Raw genomic sequence first — 22,615 nt, 5'->3', positions numbered from 1 at the left:
AAAACATTTTTACAAAATGTCGGGCTTATTTTTGAGCTAGCTAGCTACACTGCTAGCTAGCAAGTTGGAGTCTGGGGCTTCAGTGCTCCACATCGGCGAAAAATCTTGACTTTTTCGCTAGCGCTTGAAGGGGGCAGGGTGAGCAACCGTTTTCCATACCGAATCGGGGAGCGATTCTTTGGCGAAGGGAGTGGTAGCTAGCTAGCTTAGTGGTAGAAAATGTCAGCGAAGGTGCGCCTGAAGACGTTGGAGCAATTGCTCCTGGACGGAACCCAAAAGAACGCAAGTTCACTGAGTGTCGAGACGCTTCTGGATATACTGATCTGTTTGTATAACGAATGCAGCAACTCTCCTCTAAAACGGGAAAAACACGTGACAGACTTTCTGGAATGGGGTAAGTTTGTGGCGTTCATAGCTCTGACTGCACTGTGTGTGAATGGACATGTTCTCTCTCTACTCTCTGTACAATCAACGGCCAATTCCTCTCTGTACTTGCAACCATATGGTGGCTATGTTAGCTATGCGGCTACATTCCAGGGGGAAATGGCCTAGTACTTACTCAGTGGGAACAATGGCATGACGGAAACATTTAACATTTCAATATATTCTTCATGCCCTGTATAGAAATGTTATTTTACTGTCGCCACTCAAACAGTTTAGGTCTTGCATGTGGCAGATGTTTGTGAATAACCAGTTGGCCCACCTCTTATCATTCCCTTCTGAAACCTCACACTAAATCGAGTGGAATCTGGAATGAGTGCTCTGCTGGTTAATGTTCTCAGAGGTGAATGTACTGTTTATTGGACTGCTTATCTATGGTGACTTGGTGCATGGACTCAGATAACAAACAGAGTACGCTCAAAGGGGTTTGTTTTTGTCAGAGAAACCAGTTGCTGAATTAGGCCCACCTTCAGCCTGTCTTGCTCGGTTTTGTTGACATTAGTTGTCAAAGCGGTTATACAGATGAGACAGTCGCCCAGTCTCTCTGGGCCTCGATGACGTCATGCCCGTGGAATGATGTCCAAGAGTCAGGTGAGGGGGGGGGGGGGTCATAACAGCAGCAGCAGCTTTATGGTTTCCAGCTCAAGGGACATGAAGTGTCCTAACAAGGTCTACATCTGAAAGACTTTGTTTGTTTTTCATGATGAACAATATATATTTTGGGTGTGTGTCATTCATTTTAACGCCAAGACTACATTTACGGTAGCCGGGTAGCATCCTACTTTATACAGTCCTAGGTGCAGATAGAGTTGGAGACTTTGTCATGTATCAAAAAGAAAATGAACCCTAACCCAAGCCACAGTTAGGAATAAAATCCTTCTTGTTGACTCTTAATGATTTGTCCGGTGGTTGTCCCCTTTGAACGGGCATCACTCACGCATGTCAAATGTATCTGGCAAAGTAAGTAGTTGAAAAGTGTTTTTATTTATTTTTGGAGGGTACATTTGGCCAATGCACACGGCGGTGGTGTGAATTGAGAATCGAATCTTGTCGTGCGAGTGCGACAACATCGCACGCCGTGTGCATTGGGCTTTATGCTTGCCAAAGAAGACAACCACCTTTTATTTTCATGCATGACATTCTCAGACTCCATCTGTTCAAAGGACTTAATAGGGGAGGATGATATCCAGCTACATTTAGGTTCGAATTGAAGGCAGTCCAAGTTAACCATATAGTTTTCATATAACATGATCTGCTCGTAGCACCCCTTTCCTTCAGTCTTATCTAGCCTGAGGGATACCTTAGTTCAGCACCATCATCCAACACAACCAAAGGATTCTCTTCCCTGGGTGTTTCATTGATGTCAGTAGAGATTACACCCCAGTGTGTCTGCTCCCCAAAACAGCCACGCTATCGTCCAGGGACTTGTCACAGGCAGGTGCCACAGCTCCGTCTGACTGTCCAGCGCACCAACATTTTTCTAGTAGTGTAACTTCTAAAGTCAGCATGTGAAACCCTGAAGATTACAGGCTACTACTGACCCTCATCGTCACTCTGGAATTCATAACATGGACTCCTTGGCTGTAGCCTGTGTGTGAAATGGTCCTTCTTTAACTTGTCCATGGCAGCAATGTGCCACTGGCCAATCATAATTAATCAATCCTCTAATCCACCCACATGAACGGTGAAAGACAAGCCCTGTGTCTCTGTGGTGTGCTGATATGGAGCTATACGGTTCTACTGTGTCAAGCTAATTCTGCCATATTCCCAACGGTGAAAGACGCCAATGGATGTCGTGTTGTGGTCTTTCGAAGTCCCAATGACTTGGGATGTGTGAGGTGATAGGGGAACTGACGCTGCACTTCCCTCTACACCACCATCTTAGGTTAGATAGGCATTTGATATCCACACAGAGGGGAGGTTGATATAGGCCTACTTATTATTCCTGCACTGACAAAAGGTTTTAAGAGTTTTATCTTAGTGGACACAGTTGTCAGAGACTGAGCATCCATGGTAGCTCACTTCCCTGAAGAGAAGCCATGTCAATTGTGCCTCATTATCACCGGCAGACATATTGACCGCGCCTTGGCCTCTTGTATTGACCAGTGCAGAGTTCATAGTTCCCGAGCATTATGAATCATGGCCGAATGAGTTAGCTGCCATTGCCAAGGTCAGTGGGAAAAGGACACTGTATGCAGGTGTTTATTGCCTCTCTGCCACATGCTTGCACACGGTTGCAGACAACTCCATGGTGGATTAAACAATTTAAAATAACAACTACAATAATGAAATGTATGTTAACAGATCTACAAGTATTTGCACTCTGTGGCAGTATCAGTGTAAAATGCTGCTCTGCTCTGATTTCCTTCACACACAGGCCCAATCCCATACCCCTTGGCCCTCGATTTCAGCCTTACGGCTCAGTTTTGTTCACGTGTAGAGTAGAGGTGTCCCAGTTCTTGTTTTCATGTAGGGGTAGGGCCAAAGGGTAGCGCTACATAGCCCCCCAAAACAGTGATTTTTGAGGACCTGACTCCAAAGAGAGCCGCGAGAGAGAAGCGGAGGGTTATGAAATCCCAGAATGCCTTGCGAATCATCGGAACGATAGTGGAATGAGGAAAACAAGCATAGAAAACCACAAATGTAATTATTGTCTTTGTTAATAAATAAATAAAGCATTCTGATAACCTTAGTTATCTTAGTTTAATATAATTTCAATGTATTATGGACCTATATAATATAGAGAAACATTTTTGCTATTTATGTCTGTGTCTAGCTGTGTGTCTAACTTTAGCTATATAACGTTACATGTTTTAAGGCTGATTTGTGCGTGATAGTCCCGCATTTACATATTATAAGGGTTGTCCCATTTCATAGGGGAAGATTTTCAACCATTACCCCTTGTGACTCTCTTCTGAGGGGCAAGCCGTGGCTCTGAAATAACGGGAAGGGATGGAAAAGGGAAACGGGATTGGGCCACAGTCTGTTTGGTCTCCACCCCCCACCAGTACTGTGTATGTGTTTGGTCCCCATCCCCCACCAGTACCGTGTATGTGTGCCATTAATGCTGCATGCTCCTGCCACGGTGTAGGCCTATGTAAGCCGGATGAGGTCACAGACTAGGCCTATATGCACAGACTAGGAGATTAATCCACTGCCATGTCTTAATCGGCATGTTCCATTTAACGCCTCAGGGACCCTCATGTCAGGAGTGGCGGGGTCCCCCTCAGGCTTTCTCCATGACTTTGCTAATGCTAATGTAGTGCTGGCATGGAATGGGTTACATGTTGTAGGTAAGCAGATTAGCCCTACCCAGAGTACAGACGCCCCAACTAACCCTGTGTCTCAGCCTGCTGCTGGTGTTGACATGTAAACAGACCTGGCTACAGACCACACGGCAGACAGCGGGGTCCTAAAATGGCCAACACTCCAATCGACAGGTCTTAAATACGAGTTGGTAGGTCTACATTTTTTATTTGGAGTAGGAAGTTGCAATAACGGCTCTGGATCATTTTAAAATGTGATTGGGGAAAATGGCCATTCTGCAACGTAAGCAAGAGCCAGGCTTTGACAGTATGAGAACCGTAACCACACACTGTATATCTGACTGGTTCTCACCCTTGGGAGTGGCACTAGATTATCTTTTCCATTTACAAACATCAGAAAAGCAGCTACTCCGTAGTCTGCGCCGCTGTGAGCAGGTTAAAATTAGGAAACTTCCTTTAACACCCCGACCCTCATTCTTGCACTTTTAGACTTTGAAATCATTGCCAGTAACATAATAAACAACATTTGTACATAGGCTGCACTGCACAGAGGCTACTACAGGTCCTACTTACAGGTATCAGATGCACTCTAAACAACCTCTAACCCCATACATGCCATATTAGTCTATTCTGTTGCTTTAGAAAGGCCACCAAGCGTGAACATGGCATGATTAGAGGAATGCTATCAACTTACAGCTATGGAAATAAAATGCAAATATGGAAATAAAAAACAATGTTTTCGAGAGAGCTTTGAAGGGTTCCAGACTAAAGCCCAATTTATGCTTCTGCGTCGAATTGACGCGCGGCTACGCAAGGGCTCTCCCGGTTTATAGTTCTGTGTTGGTCTTTACGGCTCCGCGTTGGTCGGTGTACTCATAGCGGCATAATAGCGATGCTTGTTGTAAAGAAAATGTCTATAATGCATTGAAATGACAAATGACAAGATAATAAGATGGTGATCATCATTTTTCAAATCTTTATTAATAAGTAATTACAGAAAAAGTAAATGACATTTCTGTCATGACTTCTGCATTTACGAGAGAGTCGGAATGTGACGCTACCAAGCGGACCAATCACAGTTCTTATAGATAACTTTACATTATATGTCTATCATAAATATCATTGAACAGCCATGGGGCTCCCTGTAACTAATAATTTATTTCTAAATAAACAGGATTGTACATCTCGTAAATGTGAATCGCGCTATGGGAAGGCTGTGCCTGACGCTTCCATAGGGCACTCCGTTGGAACGGTGTACTCAAAGCGGCATAATAGCGATTTTTTTTGTTATGCTTGTTGTAAATAAAAGTTCTATGATGCATTGAAATGACATTAAACTAAGATAATACGATGGTCATCATAATTTTTCAAATCTTTATTAATAAGTAATTACAGAAAAAGTATTTTGGCATTTTGCCTACGAGAGAGTCGGGAATCATATCGGAATCATGTGCTACCAAGCGGACCAATCACAGTGCTTACGGTTGCGTAGGCACTGCCGCGTAGTTAAATTTTTGGAGCCTACGCCGTCGATTTTACGCAGAAGCATAAATTGGGCTTAACTGTTAAGTTTCAACATGACTCATGCCATCTTGTAATCAATAGTGCATTAGATTTATGTGGCCAATGCCCAACCTGTGCACCTCATTAGTTCCTGCCTGCGCTTGTCTCGTAAATGTCCCAACTACTGTAAAGAGAACTTATTACAGAGGGCGCTCTGGGCCGCTCTGGGCTTGTGACAACTATATGCTGCTCCTATACCACTGAAGAAATGAAACATTAGCTTGTTGAAGCTAAGCAAACAGTAGCTTGGTGAACTTGCTTACTGGTAACTTGCTTGTTGGACTCGCTGGCTTGTTATGTTAATTTAGCCTATTCAGCTTCCCAGGTATGTTCTTTATGCTATTGTGTTGCTGAATAACTGTTAATGTGTTATGTTAACATACCTGACTTCTATTCAGCCTGTTGTTCTGTGTGCTATTGTGTAGTTGAATAAACTTGCCTTTCCAGATTAAATGTCTGTTCTTGGTCTTGGATTTTGTGAAATACGTTTATAAATAAATGCGACTTATAGTCCAGTGCGACTTATATATGTTTTTTTCCTCTTCATGGCGCATTTTTTGACTGATGCGACTTATTCCGTTGTTAAGTCGTGACGTGTTTCCGGGTCCAAAGTTGGCTGAGGCGCTGTCTTCGAAATACCTCAGTAATAATTATAATTACTTATATTTATATAGCGCTTTAACGAGGCTCAAAGACGCTGACAAATATGGGAAAAAACGGGAAAGTGCTGTGTCCCTTGTTGTATGAATAGATCAGAGTCTAAAAACCGATTGAACTGTCATTCTACCGCTGTAGTACACTGGTACGATGATGCAGGGAATTTCTAGTTTGGACCCGGAAATTGCAAAACGTCACGTTTGACGTCAGACTTAACAACCGAATACTCCGGAGCGACTTATAGTCCGGAAAATACGGTACTTTCAAAAATACTGTTTATTGTTAAAGAAAACCTTTATTCGCATCAATTAAATCAAGATATTGTGTGTTTGAGTTCCAACACATGCTGTTGTGTCAGCTGTATCTTTCTATTTTACCTCTAATTATATGTTTAATACTGTTACCACACTCATTATTGTGGGTGCCCTGGGGAGGAGTAGTGTTGTTAAAGGTGGTGATGGTTGCTTACCTTTCAGAATGCTTGACTGGATTTGCAACACTCCCACTTGCACCACGCCCACCAGCACTCCAAGATGAACGAATGCTGCTCAGAAGGACTATAGTATCATAATGACTGTCATTACACTCACTGGAACTCGTCTCTCAATGAGATCTCTTTAATGGTAGACCTTTGTGGAAAACAATATAGGCCTACTTTGATGCAAATAAGACTAGCCTAATTAAATGCCATGATCAGTGTGATTATTGGAAGAGCTTACTTTTTTACATAAGGATCAAGCTTGCCTGTAACAAACAACCAACCAATCAAGAAATTAGGCACACCCTCACATCACATCACACACATTGATGTTTTTGTCTTTGCATTCTCGATTATGGTTGATCTTATAGGCTTACTTTGAGACAGAACATGTAATGCAAAGAACGGGAAGCGACGACTCATGTGGGTATGTCTGCTGTCCGCAGTGTTTTTGCTACCTGACTACCGTCCTATCAAGCTGTGTTTGTATAACATGAGGCATCCACTCTCACGGGGCTAACCCGGCTCAAAGCATACCTCACAGCAGCACTGTTGCATCACTCGCTTCCACTCTACTCTCCACAGGCAGAGAGAACAGAGACAGGACAGGGCTTGTCAGGATCCAGGAATGCCTCTCAGAATGGATGATATTCAAGCGCTAACTTCCATTGATGCTGCCGAACAAGGGAAGTGATGTTGCTGAAACAAAGGCAGTGTTTGGAAAGGGATTCTTCTCTTTCATTCTTACTTCACTGCCCTGTCTTTCTTTCACTAATGTGATGGCTGATATGTTATGAAATGAGACTTTATTTCTTAGCTTTTTTTTTTTTTTTTTAGTTGACACCCCAGGATGAACAGGAGACTCCTGACTTGAAGCCATGGCATGACCAAAGTGAATTCCATTCATTCCTGCCAATATCCTCCCCCAACACCAGGCATGTGTGGGCGTTCCTCCCCTCCCCCTCTCCTCCCCTGCTCCGCTCTCATGCGCTAGGCCGCAGGCATGACACAGATTAGCCGATTGGCTCCCAAACATTTCCTTCAAAGCCTTCCTCACAGGCACAGTGGAAATGGCTCATTGCGGTATTAACGCACCCTCACGCCTGGATGGGAAATGTAGTTTTGTTTCCGATTGCAACCCTGGTTGCCAAGCAATGACAGTGGGACGACAGGGCCTTGCTCAAGGTCACCGCGTGCCACACAGATCAGGACCTGTCACACCCCGGTGCTCCAGCCTCTCTGCTCTGGCCTCTCAGCTGTTTAGCCCTGGGTGATGACTCCTGTGCGGCAGCAAGGAATGGTTGAGTGAACAGTGTTTTGGCACTCTCTATTGGAATGTCACACCAATGTGGTGTGGACACAGTTTTCACATAACATCAGGGTCCACTGCGGACATGCAGGCTTCACCAGGGGTGAGGGGCTTCGTGTTTTTACCACTGGTCTTTCATGAATTCCTGGAATTGTCTAGACTACAATGGCCACTTGCCACAGAGAACATTTTTTTTAAACTGACACAGCATGTTTGGATAATGATCCTTTGCAAGGATAAATATTGGCTTTCAAATAGGGGTGGGTATCGCCACTGAAAACGAATCGATTCTGATTCACAAGGTTTCGATTTGATTTGCGATTCAATCCGATATCGATTTGAATATTTAGTTATAATACCAATTTTGCTTGAATATGAAAGAGATTCTCAGAACTAATGCTATAAATGGTTCATGGAACCCTCTAACATGTTGCATTGTTAAAAATACCAATGTTTACATTAAGAATTGACTCCAAAGCAGTTAGGCCTACATGAATGTACTTTTTATTGGAACATAAATGACCATGACCAGCGAGATCTGGCTACAAGATCTTGTTGCGGGATGAAGCTGCAAGCACAAAAATGCATAAAAGATCGATCTCAGGATTTATGAATCGATAATCGCTCATTCATTTCAAATTATTTTAAATCTATATATATTTTGTTTTTGAATAACTTTTTTTTAACCCAGCCCTACTTTCAAACTATGCAAATCCAGAGTGAGGACTAGTTAGTTTTAGGAAATTGACCTAGCGCTCTGACTGGTGTACTCTGCATTCCTTGGGAGGGGGGACAGCTAAAGGGACCAAGATTAGACATTCTATGAACAGAGCTCTCTAAATTCTCTAAATTCTCTTGATTCCAGAGACTTTACCATTTGAAATGATCCCCTATATATTTGTTTCTAAAAAGCAGTATGTAAAAATGTTTTGGAAGCATTTTGCATGAGTAGAATTGCCTGCATGAGGTGATAACCAGCACACTGATGCATTGCTTTCATATAGCCTAGGTCTACTAGAAGGGTATGCCGAAATGATATTGATAACATCGATGACAATGATGATTCTAGAACATGCTGCACAGTTTTGTTTTTGTCTGAGGTGAACCAGTCCCCAGTGAGAGAGATTGTATTTTGTCACATAGTTCTCCCTGCAGTCTTCCTCGCTTATGAGCAGCTTGTTTATAGGAGTGGTGCACATTTACAGAGCACTTTCCTTTGCAGCTTTGGGGTTTGTCCCAAAGGAACTCCCTCCCTTGGCTACAAAGTTGAAAGGAAGAGTCAACGGATCACATTTCATGTGGTGGTTGAGATGTTCCTACATTTTAGTGATGTGAAAATAACACAAACACAGCAGCCCCTATTAACTTTGACAACGTTTGGAACATCTAAGGAACACCCCAAAAAATTATCTCTCCACCACAACAGGGCTCACAGAAATAGTCGAAGCTCCACCAATCCATTTGAACAATGTAAGCACTGCAGCCCCTGGTGAAGTCACCCTGCATGCTCCATCTCAGATGACAACGCACCCACAGGCCACCCTGTGTCTGCTGCTGCAGCTGGGGGGACGTACTAGGGTGAGGGTGCTCATTCTGCTCAATGCTCTTCTGAGGTTTCTGTCAGAGTGGAGGGGTTGGTACGACTCTGCGTCTGCCCGATCCAAGGCCAAGCTACAAAGAGTCGTACGGACAGCTGAGCGGATCATCGGCTGCCCCCTGCCTCCCATCACAGACCTCCATAGCTCCAGATCACTGAAGAGAGCATGCAAGATTGTGGCTGACCCCTCACATCCAGCTCACAGCTTGTTTGCATTACTCCCTTCTGGACAGCGGTACAGGGCCACCAGGTCAAAAACATCACGCCACTTGAACAGTTTCTTCCCCAAAGCCATAGCCCTCCTCAATAACTCCTGATCATTGCACCTGGCACTTTACATGTTCTTGCACTTAGTTGTACAGTATATTTATTCATAATATTCACTCATATTGGTACTGCATATTTTGTCTTGAGTATTGTATTGTGTATTGTCGTCTTGCTGTTGTATGTTGTATGTACTGTAGCTTGTTCAGCATGGTAGAATACCAAGTCATGTTCCTAGTGCACTGCACATGGCGAATAAAGTTGAATTGAATTGAATTGCAATCTATTCACTCTCACTACGTGTAGCCCACAAGCCCAGAGAACAGGAAGTGTGAATGCAACTCTTGTTAAAAGGGAAGCTGTGGGAACCGTGGTTGCTATTGAGAGTCTGAGATTAGGAAGTCTGTCTCAGGCAGTTTCAGTGCTGCATATACTTGCATAAAATTGTTTTATAATGTAGCCAGAGTGCCCTATAGGTGATTTTCTTACAACGCTGTTTTGCTCTAATTGAAAACACTCAATATTCACCCAAGATAACTTGAAACTATAAAGTGAAAATGGTCCGCAATCACAACCATCAACCCAAGAGTCATAATTTTCCCACACCCATAGGCAAACTAGAGAACCCCCACCTAGTCTCAGTCTCTGTAGGCTACATCTTAATGTCTGTTAGGAAGTGACTTAATGGGAATTTAAAGGCGTGCCAGCAAAGATGCCTACCCTGGAAGGTCTCTGGCCATGCACCACCCTTAGCCAAGGTGTTAAGAGGGATCAAAACCTAAAGGACAGGATCAGTTATAGGAGTTATTAACCCCTTAACCCTCAGAGGCTCAAAGACACCTCTTTGAGACAGTGCTGTCGGACATCCGATGAATCGAACAATTTAACAACTACCTAAGTTAACCTAGACAGAATAAAGTGGAGAATAGCCTATAAGCTATTGTTTGCACTGTCTCCAATTTGAATAAAAATGCTTGCCTGTCCAATCAAATGTTTTGTGGACATGTATGACGCATTCTTTCTCGAAATCATCAGCGGTTTTGTGTGGCAGCATGGCAAAAAAACTCGGTTCCTGGGGGAATGGATTAGAAACCAAATATCCCACAAAACAAGGAATCCAAAACCATTTAAATTGAAACGATCAGAGTTTCTCTTTGAATGTAGCGGACGGATGACATGTTCTACACACCGCCCGATTTAATACAATGGATGTCAATACCACCGACCGAATGGCTTGTTGAATCTGATGTTTTCTGAAATACACAGCCCACCCAAAATTACAGAATTGCTTTATTTCACAGTTTCTGTGTTAGTAGGGTCATCAGAGTCCCACATGTTGAAAAGTGAGTTTTTCATAACATGGGACCTTTAACCACGCATAATTGCTGGCACTTAATGCAAAATGTCAGCTTTTCCGCACGAAACCCCCAAAGCATATCCCATAGAGTCTGACATGGCTGCTTCTCCCTTCCCATCACAGCGTCTTTACCCTCCCTGACACCTGTGTCCTGATCCCCTGTCCTGGAGTCATGCCATTCAGACTGCCGCGTGCCCTGTACTGAAGTCCCCAAAGGCCAGAACGCTGTCCAGCCAGCAGCCAGACCAGAGTGTCGTCTGCTGGTAAATGGCAGCTTTTATGGGGGGCAGGGGAGAGGCGTGGCAGCTGACAGGATAATAGATTAAACATGGGCGGCGGCTTGATGCTCTTACCTCCTGCTACCAGGCACCCCCCCTCCCCCGTCTGCTTAAGCACTGCTCCTGGTCCTGGCATGTCAATCTGACTAACCCATCAATGTTTATTTAGTCATTTTGTGCCTGTCAGAATCATTGGCTGGGAAGGGCAAGGAGATGTTAAGTGTAGGGTTGCCTGTTTTCAATGTCATAGTTGATGAGTGAGTGGCAGTGCACCCAGAGAGGTATGAGTAGGGTTGGGTACCGTTTGGGTTTTATCCGGTACCGGTACCTAACCGATACTTTAAAAACGGTACCGGTACCAAAACGGTACTTAATTCGGTACTTTTGATTTTTTTAAATGACATATATATATACTGTATATATATATATATAATAATAATAACACGGTCGACAACATTAAACAGCTTTTCACTTTTTTATTGCTGAGGCACAATATATATTAGTTAAATATACACTCAAATTAAAATAAATGAAAATAAAACTCCTGAGCCTTGGGGACTCCATTAAGCTGGGGGTGCCTATCGTTGGTACTGATGTCGAATACGAGTACACACTTGTTCGGCAGCCCCTCAAGGACATCAGAATATTCTTAGAAAAGGGATCTAGTGAAGAGGCCTGCATAGCCCCCAGAACCAAGAAGACCGAGAGGAAATATAGCTCTGATGAACTGGAGCCCTCCACCTCGTCCAAATCCAAACTCTATTGCCGCTCAGCTACTACTACTCCCCTCCCCCTCTCTGGTCCATGATGACATAACGATTGATTTTTCAGACACAGTAGTAGGATAAGGATATATCTACATGATCTGACACAGTACCCGAATATCAGGAGATCCCCGATCATGTTGTCCTTGTCCACCTCGCAGAGACGCAGCCACACATCCGCACTACGTCATCAACAGACGCTTCGAATCCTGGAGTGCACTGTCCAATCAAAGGCATGCGTTCGTAAACTCGCTCTGAGAGCGTCGCAGCGCACACTGGGCCCGACGTTATAAGGGGAGCAAGTCATTTGATTGGACAGAAGGCATTCCACGAGTGGTGATCAGAATTCCAGAACGAGTTTACGGAACGCACCCATAAGTCGAGCGTCGCGTTATGCCAACCCACTAGCGGAAGTTGCTATTAGCAACCTTCTCGTTATCCTTCCGTACTCGCTGCTTCCACTGAGTGGAAATTTAACAGGCGATGTGACGTCACGAGTCACCAGTTGACACCGGAGCGAGATAGAAAAGTACCGAAATGAGGTACCGAAATCTCCTTTGCGATTCGGTACGGGTACATACCGAATGTAAAGTAACCGGTACCTACCGGTACCGATTTTCGGTACCCAACCCTAGGTATGAGTAACAGAGCTGCTACATCAGGTGTGAACGATGTATGGCGGTGAGGCGTGTGTGATAGAGGTGGTGTGATACAGAGGTTGTGTGATAGAGGTGATACACAGGTGGTGTGATACAGAGTAGAGGTCTGCTCGGGCCTGAAATCTCGGCTCTAGTCCGGCCCTACCCTACCCGACGAGCTAAGCATTTACCCCAGCCCAAGCCCTACCCGGGCCCGAAGCCTATTTTCACGCTGTGATGACATGTCGCCTGCGCACACAAACTCACACTGTCTCTCGCTCACTCGCACACTGTGCACACACACACACACACACACACACAAACGAAACGCTACAATGTAGTCGCTACATTATGACTACGAGTACAGTACAGTTCAAGTACAGTTAATTTTTGAAATGCTGCACCTTAATGGATGTTTATTTTATATTATTATTATGATTATATGATATATGATATTCATTTGATTTACTCTTCAGTAAATTGTACTTCTTTATTAGTAGCAGCAAAATGTACATACTTTATTTTACTTAAGAAAGAAAGACTGTTTGTTTAGTAAAGCACTGTTTAATAATAATAATGAAGAAGTTAAACTTTTTTTTAATGTAATGCCCTGCTATACCGAAAACCTACCGAACCGTGACTTAAAAACTGAAGGTACGTACCGAACCGAAATTGTTGTGAACCGTTACACCCCTAATGTTTATATCAACGGTAATCAAGTGCTTTAGTTGGCAAGCGAACTAGGTGATGGTAAGCATAATACGAGTTAACTCGCTGTTAAATTAATGTGAAAAATATGATGATAAATACATATAAAACGGAGGTTTGATCACTATTGTGTACATGTAATTTACACACACCCAACTGGATCGGAAGGAGGAATTCATTTTTCGCACATTAATATTGATTTCTTTTTTTGTTTTGGCATGTCCGTCGGACAACTGCAGGAGGAAGTCCACTTGTCCGAACATAAAATATACTTGTCCCGGACAAGTGGACAAGCCTTAATGTTGAGCCCTGCTATTTAGTCCTTATGGCTTAATAGCACAGGGAGGGAGCGTCTCGCTTCCCTAACAGTGTTGCCAGATGGGATTGATTTCCAGCCCAACCATTTACATTACATTAACATTTTTGGCATTTAGCAGACGCCTTATTCCAAAGCGACTTACAATCAGTACATTTGACTAAGCAAGCAACCACAGTCTAAAAACCGCCCATTGTGATCATAAGTAGCCCAATTGGGAGGGAATACGGCCAATCAGGCAACACTGTTCCCTAATTCTCCGTTCTGAGGAGAAGCTGTCACGTGACATATCTTTTTAGACAGTTAATTTATTGACAAATTACATTGTTTACAAAAATTACTTTCATCATCAACCACACACTGTTAAGGCGTTTATTATATATAGCAGTTTTATGACGTGATTAAATGTTAAAAACATGTCTGGTTTTATGACGGTTTGGGGAAAAAGCGTTGCTATTTTTAGAAACCGCGGTTCTCGGTTTAACCGTAAAACCGTCCAACCCTAGCGGGCACCCAGTTTGGGAAACGCTGTTGTAGATAAATCCGCCCTCAACCCCATTTACAATAGATTTGACAGGATACTCACATAAAACAACAAGTTCAACATCAGGAATCAATAACTTTGAAATTCTTTGCATTTCAACAGACTGGGAGGGCTAGGCTGTTTATTCTGCATCCACCCACGCAGCACACCTGGTGTACAAGGTATAATTTACTACGCTTACTGTATGTGCGTATTACACATAGTTGATGAACTTATTGTTTGCAACATTCAGTATAACCGAAAACATTAAATTAGATTGGCTACATTGGAAAAGCTCATCAATATGGGTGAATCTCACACTTCCATGTTCTCCCCCATATTCAGCTGTTGTCTTGTTTTAATAGCTGTTGAGCTGTCAGTCCGTTGCATGATACCTTACTGGGGTGTGACCCTGAAAAATGCATTCCCCAGCTTCCAACATGCTCAAGAGAGAGTGTTAGACTGCCACAGGGCGGAGACTCAACCTTTGATGTCCTTTCGTTGGGACAAATACAAAGTATTAATCTCTTATGTAAACTGTGCGTGGACTCCTCATAACAAGATAACACAAACTGCAGAGAAAGGTGTAGGCAGGAAAGGTGTTGCCAGCTGAACACCAATAAGAAACGGCTCTCTGAAGTAGAGCAAAAGAGGGACCAAAGGAGCAGGAAGCTTATCCAAGTCTTTACCAGGTTGTGGCTGAACAGTCATGCCACCTAGCCTTGTCCCTTGTCCTGCCACCTAGACCCAACCCCCATCACCGCCCACCATGGGTGAGTGGTTTTCTGGTTGTAGAAGTTTCGTGACTAAACTGCGCCCAGTGTCCGCTTTAGATCTAGTCAGGCATGACATGTGAAAGGGTGGTGTCAACCAAACCTTAAACAGCGAGTCATCACACTACCCTGGACAACCCCTCACACCTACAATACCAGAGTTCAGGTAAATAATTTCAGAAAATGTGGTTACACCTCAGCTAGAGTCTGTACAGTTAGTGAACAGTTAGTGATTTCAATCTAGTTATGGTTTTGTAACACAAGCAGTGGTCCCGTTGAAAGCACTCCCCCCTCTGTGAAGATATTATTAATCCAATAACTCAGGGTTCCTACAGGTTTCAATATAAGTCAAATTTAACACCTTAAAATACTTTTTAAGACCAGATGAATTTTAGAGCTAGTTGAAAAAAAAATATATAATGTAAAAAAAAAAAAAAAGTCCCAGAATTAGGCTACTTACAAAGTAAATGTATTCACGTTCAACATAAGAACGAACAGTAAACAGAACTGGTGCCCCATTGACATAAGGTTTGGCAGAGTTGTGTAATGTGTGCAGTCCACAGCTCCCCACGGCAACAAGCTGAGCACATCCATACTGTTCTGCATGCTCTTGCTGGAGAAGTTTGAAGAATTTGCTGTTTACATTGGCATTGCTAATGAAAAGTATCAATTAATAAATTAAGCAATACTTGCTAATAAATAAACATTAACTCAAGTTGGTCCACACACTCCTGAGGAATAATTCTGTCATTTATGCTATTATATCTAGTATTGTGTTGATGAGCAATAGAAATGAATCAAAACATGGATAGAATAGGCTAACTATATGCAACTGTTCTATGCAACAGAACAGATCACACAGCATTTCTAATGAAAACAATCAACGAATGTGAGTCTAATACCAATACTTGTTAAATAAATATAGGCTACATATTTAATAATCAATATATCATTACTTACTTTGACATGTTCAATGAAGTCCTGCGCGCATGTCCATCATCAGAACGAATGGACCGTTTTTTACTTAGATGAGGTCTCTCTTGATGTGCTCCGTATGACGTTTTGTCACCACCGCACTCAAAAGTTTCACGATATCGGAATTTGGGAGTATGTTTTTTAAAAGTTCAGCTATGCTATCGTTGCTGTTGTACGATTGGGATTTAGCTGCAGTATTTAGCGCCCACAGCACCTGTGCTAGCTCAAGCTTGTTTACTACCTGGGTGTTCTCTGAAAAGTTCTCACCGGGGGCTGCAAAGCTAGTGTTTATTGGTTCCAGACCTATTTCCATACTATTGTTGGGGGCGGCGGGGGGAACTGATGGGCTAATTACCATACAGCTTACGTTGCAAACCGGACATTTCCCCCGAACATATTTAAAAGCGATACAGAGAAGTTATCGCAACTGAGATCGCAAAGACCTGTCAACTCATATTTAAGACCTGCCAAAGACTGTTTTGGCCACTCGTGTTTAAGACTTTTTAAGGCCTGAAATCAAAATTAGGACTTTTTAGGACCTGTTCTCTGTGGACCCTGACAATACTAGCTTAGCTGTGGTACCTTGGCTACAGCCAAAGCACACATGGAAGAGGGAACCCTTTGAATACTTATGGGGCTTTTCCACTACGGTGCTGACCCGGTGCTGACCCGGGTCAGCCCGCTTCGGTCTGCTTCTTGTCCCCTTTTCCATTAGTCGTCCCAGGTCGGTTCGGTTCGCTTTGGCTCGCTTCTTTAGCTCCACATCGACCCCAGGGTCTACAATTTCATATCCGGGTCTCTTTGCCAGGCTGCGTGTGACGTGTGACGCTGCACACCGTTGATTGGTCAATGGAAATCGTCATCCCATGTCCCATCCCATATATTTCTTCACTAACCGCCATCTTGAAATACCACATTCGCTCTAAAAAAATGTCACTACAGTTTCTGTAATAGCTTATTAATAAAGATTCGAAAAATTATGCTGACCATCGTATTATCTTAGTTTAATGTCATTTCAATGAATCATAGAACTTTTATTTACAACAAGCACAACACAAAAATCGCTATTATGCACCGTGTTTGTCCGTGAATAACACCGGCTGTGGAGGTGGTACAAACACAATACTCCTTTGCTAACTTCACCATCTGTCTACGGTCATTTTGAGCCCTTAACCACCGCGCTGACACCCCGAGAAGTTATGCTTTTAACCGTAAACTCGATGAACCGGGAGTTCACCCGGCCGCTGCTGCTGTGCTGTCCAGCCATTTTCGCCGTTCACCCATGAGTCAAATGCCGGTTTTAACAGGGAATTCGCTCCGCGCTGTGTCCACGGTGATAGGAGTGGAGGATCGACTCCATTCAAAAACTTTTGGATTCCCTGGTTTCTCCTCTTTCCGGACACGTTTGAATTGTTATCCTAACCCCCGGTAAACCGAAGTTATTAACCCGCAAACGGCACCGTGTTTGTCTGTGAATAACACCGGCTGTGGAGGTGGTACAAACACAATACTCCTTTGCTAACTTCACCATCTGTCTACGGTCATTTTGAGCCCTTAACCACCGCGCTGACACCCCGAGAAGTTATGCTTTTAACCGTAAACTCGATGAACCGGGAGTTCACCCGGCCGCAGCTGCTCTGCTGTCCAGCCATTTTCGCCGTTCACTCATGAGTCAAATGCCGGTAGATTCGCGTCTTGTCGGCGTTTCCCGATGATGATACTACAGTTCATAAAGCAGACAAGTGAAGGCAGTGGTTTTAAGGGTTCAAAAAACATGACTTTATTATGTGTACATTAGGGCAGCAACTATCGATTATTTCGATAATCGATTAATCTACCGATTATTTTTCCGGTTAATCGATTAAATCGATTGCCAAAAAAACGGAAAAAATATTTGAAAAAAAAGTTATTTTTTTTAAATTTATTTTTAAAGATTTATTTTGCTAATGTTATTTTATGTTTTCTAAATCAGCCAGGCCTATACATATACATGTGCAACATGAATAAGTATTAATAAAAAATTAAAAATAATATAAATAAAAAAGGCTTTGCTACATCAAATAGGTTTAACAACAGGCCATGGACTATGGCGGTAGATTGTTTCAATAAAGTAGTTGAACTCTAGCTCAATACATGCATTGTTTTAGGTAATAACTTTGCTTAATGTAAAGGTCAGTAACCCAAAGTGCAATATAGGCTACAGACAAGACACTAATGTTTTTATATAACAGATATGCTCCAAAACAATGCAATGTGTCCTCTCACTCCATACAATAGGCTAGGCTACAGTCAGTGTCTCACTCTAACTCACGGGTAGCTTGGTAGGCTACCACTAGCTAGCCTTTAGCTTATCACCTCTGCTCTACCACTGACGTTAGCCAGCTAGCTAAATACACTTGTCATGCAATATTGAATTCATGAATGCGAGCAAACACTCACTGGCTATCGCATTACATTAGTCATTTAGCTGACGCTTCGCCAGAACTCACACTAACGCATTTGCATGGAGAGCAGGAGACCATGGAAGGGCTGAGCCCAGCAGGACTTATATAATAAAACAATAGGAAGTTAGCTGTAACCCTCCTCTATAGAAACATAGTTAGTGTAACCCTCCTCTATAGAAACATAGTTAGTGTAACCCTCCTCTATAGAAACATAGTTAGTGCTCTGGTTCTCAGCACAGCTACGCAGACTACAGCTGGACGAGCAGCGTAGTGACAGTCAGCTAGCGGCAGCAGCGAGCTAACCCTGCTAGCTAACTCACTAGCATGTCCTGACAGCAGACAGCAGACAGCTTCACTCTCAAGGCTTTTGAGTAGCATGATTTAAATGTAGCCGCTGCGCCGGTGTAGGTACCGGATTTTCCCACTTTTCCGGTTCCGGTCATAGGTTCTGTCCTTTCCGGCCATAGGTAGCGCTATGATTCGCGATGCCTACACCGGCCGCAAGACAGTGTGGCGTGCGTCAACAGGAAGTAGGTTTGTTATGGGAAAAAAAAAGTTTAAAAAAAAAAAAAACGACGAATCGATAATGGCATTCGTCGCCAACGAATTTCGTTATCGATTATTATCGATTTAATCGATTCGTTGTTGCAGCCCTAGTGTACATAGCTTCCTCTCTCTCTTTCTCTTTCTCTCCCAAAAAATCACTGTTGTTGCTGTGTACACCCGGAAGCTTTTTGCCAGGCTGCGTGTGACGCGTAACTCCGCCTACTATCGTCTACTCCTCCTACTAGTCCGGGTCGGTTTGTGTATAATGGAAAACCAGAACAGATCAAAAGTGACCCGATCCGATCCGAACCGATCCGAACTGCACTGACCCGGGCTGCTGATGGAAAAGCACCATTAGTCATCCGTAGACAAATAGCCTTGCACACAGAGCAGGAGATCACTGTTAATATCCCTCAGGGATTGATCTGGATTAAAACTTGTCTGGGAACAATACTGAGAGGTGAGAGGAGGCATGAAGAAAACAGATCAGTCTCAGTGTTTCCTCTACATGCATTTCATCGTGGCGGTCCGCCACGATGGAATTTCCTCCGCCACCATTCAGATTTCTCAACCAAAAAAAAAAAAAAAGATTTAGGCCGCTTTTCAGACCTTCACAGCGCTAGACACACCCACAAGCGCTGAAACTGGACCAGTCCGTGTGTGTCGCGAGTATTGAACTTGAGGCTGCGTTCGTAAATTCGCTCTGAGAGCCCCGGAGCGCACACTGGGTTCAACGTCATAAAGGGACCAAGTCATTTGATTGGACAAGAGGCATTCCGTGAGTGCTGATCAGATTTCCAGAGCGTATTTACGAACGCGCCCTGGCTGTCACCCGAACACCGCGAGCTAGCGTAGTGTAGTGTAGTATAGGATGCGTAGTGTAGTGTAGTGTAGGATGGAGAGAGAGAGGAGAAGCCTCTCTATGTGTTACCTATGTCCAGTGTACTAGAACCACTCTAACAGGAGTGTTTGTCCGTGAATAACACCGGCTATGCCCGGGGTAGAAACACAAGACTATAGCTGGATAAGGTCTACAGGTCTACAGGGTCATTTTAAGCCGTCGACCAGCCCTCTACGACCACGGGAAGTCATGTTAAAAGTGAAGATACTTCTGTTAAACTAAGCTAAGCTAAACATCGCTAATCGCTAACTCCCTCCTGGGCTTAAAGTGACAAGTAATAACGTTGTGAAAAAACCCGTCAGATCAGTGTTTTTGTTTTTATTGACAACGGAATTACATGCTGGAAAAACATGCAGACACAGACAATAAGAGACACACGGGAGAAGTACAGGAAAACATTTTATTTTTTGGGGCCATCCTCGAGTTTTGGCTGAAATTACGTCGTTGTTTTGAGCGCGCGTGCGCGTTTCATGCGCGTGCACGCGAAAAAATCGCGGGCGCGCGCGCGCGGTCAGCACTACCCGCCACCATTGTAAAAATTCCAGGAGGCAACACTGAGTCTAGAGATCTGAGGAACCAGACAATATAATTCACATGTTAAGTCCTCAGATGTCTTTTGTGGTACACAGTATAACAGAGGCCATTAGTGGAGCCGAAATTAATAGTATCGGTTTATAATGTAAAACAAATATTTTGTGTCCTACGCTGCACCCTTGCCCTCGGAAGGCATCTGTCGTCTGTATATGACGTCTGTATCATCCACTCAAGAATAATAGATTTTCCCAATGCTGGCACGTCAACTCTGATTCTCCTGACTCACAGACCCAGAGCTCCTCTCCATTGAATCCCTACCTTCGTCATCATACCTGTCAATCATCGTCAACATTTATCACTGTGCTCAGCATGACATCAACAGATACCCTATCTTATTTATGTTGGTTTTTGGTAGCAGTGATCCGGAGACTAGGCAATGATTCTTATACTTACAGAAGCCATTTCTTCAAAACAAAATATAAGTTGACCGAGGTCTATACTTGAACTTTAATGACGTTACCTTTTTAACACCTTTTTAAATACTTTTTCTGGTCGATGTTTTTTTCCATATATTTGACCAGAAGTCAATTCCTTTCCTTATCCCTATTTTTATAATGGAAGATGGTATAGAAATGTATTTCTGACTTAATTTCCCCAAAGTATAGACTCTGATATGCAATAATGTATTTCACATTTTGAACTTCATTGGTCCTTTTACACTGAACTTCCCTGAAGTAGAAATGCGGTTTGTAGTAATTAGTGAGAACAGCTCCTTACATTCTATTATATTTTGTCTATAAGATAGGGTTAGTCGTGGTCAACATGAGATTTAGCATCCATTTAATTTGGCATCAGTCACCAGAGCAGATACATGATGGATTGTGAGACGTGTTGGGCTGAGGTAAACCACAACCTTTATCTGAATTAATTTGTTTTTATATCTCAGTGCCTGGGACTTTCCCTCTTAAGTGTGGGCTTCCCAGCATAATGCATCCCCCCTCCCACACATCTTTCAACAAACAGCCAATTCTAACCCTGACCCTGTCCTCAGGAGTTGTCTCAATGCACAACAGGGTCAAAAACATTGTCCCAGCCCCAAGCCAACGATGGTGCCCTAGTGTCCATCCACACTGACCCAGCCTGGGCAGAGAAACAGTGTGGGCAGTGTTAAGTACAAACGACCACTGCCTTTTCACTCGGGTGAGCTTGGGACAAGAGGGGCGTTCTTGTCCCCTCTCAGTTGCAAACATTCAGTTAGTTATGAATAACGTTTTATTCCAAAGCCACCGTGTTTGAGCTGGGGGTGTAATTGTAATGGCTGCAGGAAACAGTGAGCCCTATTCTCCCTGCTATAGTGTGTCCTTACTGGCTGGCTGTAATACTGTGCACTGAGCATCAGGGGAAACGGCTGTTTTCAAGATGCATGTTTATATGACTGATTCAGGGAGAAGTGTTGCTGGACCATGTCCAGATTCAGTTAGGGGAGAGTGTGTGCCGCTGGTCGCTGCCCATTATGTAGAGGTAAACAAAGGAAATTTCTCACCTTGTGATTGGAGGAAGTCCTCTTTTATTGGCATTCTGTCCAGTGGTAAGACAAATAAGTGAATTCACACTCAGACAAGGATTAACAAGATAAAGTAAAGAAGAAACTAAAGATGAGGCAATTTAGCAAAATATTTTTTGACTCAGGGTATAACAAGCTATTTGTATGTTTCAATGGGCGATGATCCTATTCCATGACAATAGTCTATCCTCAAAATGACAGATCGTGATGGAGCTTTCTGTTTTGAAGACCCATGCCGTGGTAATGATGATGGATACAGCCTGGCCTCTACTGTTGGGGGTGAGATTTCCTACTGTAGATTATTGAGTTCACTTTGCGTAGCACTGCACATCCGTCAAGGTCAAACTCTGAATCGTGCTGCCCGCGATGGAATCTATGCCATGTTGAAGCTGTCACTGCTATTCACATCACTATTATGTCATTGCTCTGAGGTCGGACAGCACTGGCAGACTTTTTGCCATCCATCTCCACAAGTCTTCTTGACTTCTATTACTCCAGCACCTTAAACACAATGTTAGTTTTTTTCTGAACAGAAATAAAATAAAATATAGAAATACAAGCTTCTTCTTTATCATTTTCCACAACTGAAGCACACATCACCATTGCATGGACATGAATGCATCCATTTAGGCTAATCTGTTTGATTGAAAGACAATGGTTCCTCTTTTCCATCGCCGTGAACAGCTGACGCCTCTGTCACTGCCATGGGCCCCCTCTCC

At 43.3% G+C, this 22,615-nt stretch overlaps 1 protein-coding gene across 1 annotated transcript in view; it reads left to right on the top strand.

The window, feature by feature from the left end:
* Positions 1 to 210: 210 nt before the first annotated feature.
* cdc42bpb (CDC42 binding protein kinase beta (DMPK-like)) overlaps positions 211 to 22,615 on the top strand; it is a 117,589-nt gene continuing 95,184 nt past the window's right edge. The window contains exon 1 of the mRNA XM_080545671.1: positions 211 to 394. Coding sequence (XP_080401797.1) covers positions 220 to 394 — 175 coding nt within the window. The 5' untranslated portion in view covers positions 211 to 219. The remainder of the gene's footprint in view (positions 395 to 22,615) is intronic.

The sequence above is a fragment of the Nansenia antarctica genome, assembly GCF_963989245.1.
Source record: "Nansenia antarctica genome assembly, chromosome: 1".
NCBI classification, from domain to species: Eukaryota; Metazoa; Chordata; class Actinopteri; order Argentiniformes; family Microstomatidae; genus Nansenia; species Nansenia antarctica.
This window is presented reverse-complemented; position numbering and strand designations above follow the sequence as displayed.